A 2,603-nucleotide genomic window follows, 5' to 3' on the forward strand; every position below is an offset into this window, starting at 1 on the left:
ACTCAAAGCGAGAAAGTTCGGTCGAACCGTTTTCTCGTGAAAAGAGGACAACCAGAGGTCTATTTAGCGTAACACACAGACATCCTTTCCTTTTAGGGGTTTCCTTCCATCGGTGCGAGCCCTCAGTTCCTTGACATCACTGAACATTTGTTTGCCCGCTTGTGGTTGCCGAGTCCTGCCTTGTTTTTGAATGTCCTGCCGCAATCACACTGCAGCGGGTCTGGAGACTGCTGTGCTGACTGACTGGATGATCCTGGTGTTGTGGATCGGCTGACTCGGAGTGACCGCATAGGTTTCGGGTGGGTGGATGCTGCGGCGAGATCAGGATGTTTCCATCGCATGTGGCTGGATAATCCTGAGCCCGTGTTCGCCTCGAAGACACATAGTTGGCACTTGAGACTTCTTTCGTTCCTGGGTATTTTTGGTGGAAGAGTTCCCTTATGCGCTTTGCTTATGTGTGATTGAACGCGCCTTCCTTTGGGTCCGGTTCTTTCAAAGGTGCAGATGGGACATGTCCAGGTAAAGTTTTTTCCACCTCCTAACGTTGGTATCTTTCCTCTTTTTGCCTCTGTTGTTTTTCGTCATGTCGTTTTCTTGCACTCTCATTGATTTTTTCTCTCCAGGAAGCCCGGTTTGCTGCTTCGTTTCTCCAGGTTTTGAAATCGATTTTCAGGTTTGTGAGGTCTGTTTTGATCGCATCGATCCATCTCTTTTTTGGCCCGCATTGTAGTCTTTTCCCACGTTTCAGTTCAGAGAAGGCAATATGGTGTGGGAGACATGTTTCTGCCATTCTGCTGAGGTGTCCCGCCCGTCTTTGTCTGCGCGGATTTTGATGGTATCTTCTATGTTTAGCATTCGGGCTTCTTCTAGTTCTTCGATGTTTATGATGTAGTATTGCCACTTTATGTTGAGGATCGCTCTGAAGCATCGCTGGTGGAATGAATTTAGCTTCTTGTTGTGGTTTTCCAACAGTGTCCAGGTTTCAGATGAGTACAACAGCGTGCTCAGCACTATGGTTTCGTATATTCTGACTTTTGTGTTGGGTTTCAGATCTCATGTTTTCCATACTTTGTGGTATAGGCTGCCAAACGCTTTATTTGCTGCACATATCCGATCTTCTACTTCCGCGTTTGATTCTCCGGTGTTCGTGATATGGCTGCCGAGATACTTGAATGATGAGACATTTTCCAGTATCGTGTCGTCGATCTTGATGTTTGCTTCAGTGGTGTTGACGAACATGCACTTTGTTTTCCCTTTGTCGATTATTAGCCCGTATTGTTTTGCGGTGTGTGCAAAAAGGTTTAGGAAGATTTGCAGGTCTTTTGGGGATTTAGCCACCAGAGCGCAGTCGTCTGCAAACATCAGATCCTGAATACATCGTTGAGTGACTTTCGTAGTTGCTTTGAGATTGGGCCTGTTGATCATGTTTGAATCGCTTCTGAAGATTATGTTGACTTCAGTCTTGCAGGCATCCTTGATTTTGGTTGTTATGGCATGGATGTAGAGTATATGAACAGGAGTGGTGCAAGCACACAGACCTGTCTTACGCCGGATTTCACTTCAAATGCGTTCCCCGGTCCGTTTTTGATCTTGACTTTTGCTTCTGTGTTCTCGTGGATTGACCTGATAAGAAACAGACAGAAATTTTTCTAATGTGATTTTTGGAATCGGGGTTGTATAAGGAGTAAGAATAACTAAAAATTTCACGATTCTAAGCAATGTACAGACAAATATACAATTTTATTTATATAGATAGATTACCTATCTAAAGGGTGTCCCAATAAGAACGCAAGATTTGAAAGGGTCATTATTTTGTTATGACTTGTTTTATCTACTTACCGCAATCTTTGACATATTGACTGTAAATTTAGTCATCATGGAGTCCTAAATGTTAAATAACACATTAGCACAATAAAATCGACACATTATCGAAATCGTGTTATTTTCCGTTTTGTTGAGGAGAAATGGCCCCCATGATCATGGTATTTTACCCCCCTAGACTTCTTTCTGTGAGAGTATCTAAAGTCACAGGTTTACACCAACAAGCCCACAAGCTTTGAAGCATTGAAAGGTGAAATTGAAAGTTGCATCAACGAGATACCTACAGCCTGATTTCCTCGAATTTGTCATCGAAAATTTTGTCAAAAGGGAACGACTGTACCATCAAAGTCGAGGGTTATTTGTATGATTATTGTTCAAAAAAAAAAAAAAAATCACCGTTTTGTTGAGGAGAAATGGCCCCCATGATCATGGTATTTTACCCCCCTAGACTTCTTTCTGTGAGAGTATCTAAAGTCACAGGTTTACACCAACAAGCCCACAAGCTTTGAAGCATTGAAAGGTGAAATTGAAAGTTGCATCAACGAGATACCTACAGCCTGATTTCCTCGAATTTGTCATCGAAAATTTTGTCAAAAGGGAACGACTGTACCATCAAAGTCGAGGGTTATTTGTATGATTATTGTTCAAAAAAAAAAAAAAAATCATAATGTTTACTTCTCAAATCATCTAAGAAGTCCATTTTTTCCACGGAGAACCATGCTTTATTAAGCATTCAATCTTGCGTTCTTATTGGGACAACCTTTATTTAGGTGAGTACTCAA

The 2,603-nt window shown here is 41.9% G+C and overlaps 1 protein-coding gene across 1 annotated transcript; it reads right to left on the bottom strand.

Annotated features, from left to right (window-relative positions):
* Positions 1–1,053: 1,053 nt before the first annotated feature.
* Positions 1,054–1,425, bottom strand: LOC108253664. The gene has a single exon (XM_017448034.1). The coding sequence runs from the start codon at positions 1,423–1,425 to the stop codon at positions 1,054–1,056; it is 372 nt and encodes a 123-aa protein (XP_017303523.1).
* Positions 1,426–2,603: the final 1,178 nt, after the last annotated feature.

The sequence above is a fragment of the Diaphorina citri genome, unplaced genomic scaffold, assembly GCF_000475195.1.
Source record: "Diaphorina citri unplaced genomic scaffold, Diaci psyllid genome assembly version 1.1 scaffold2497, whole genome shotgun sequence".
NCBI classification, from domain to species: Eukaryota; Metazoa; Arthropoda; class Insecta; order Hemiptera; family Psyllidae; genus Diaphorina; species Diaphorina citri.

Excerpts from the sequence above, each read along its gene's own strand:
- LOC108253664 (XM_017448034.1), bottom strand. The coding sequence starts at position 1,425 with ATGATCAACAGGCCCAATCTCAAAGCAACTACGAAAGTCACTCAACGA.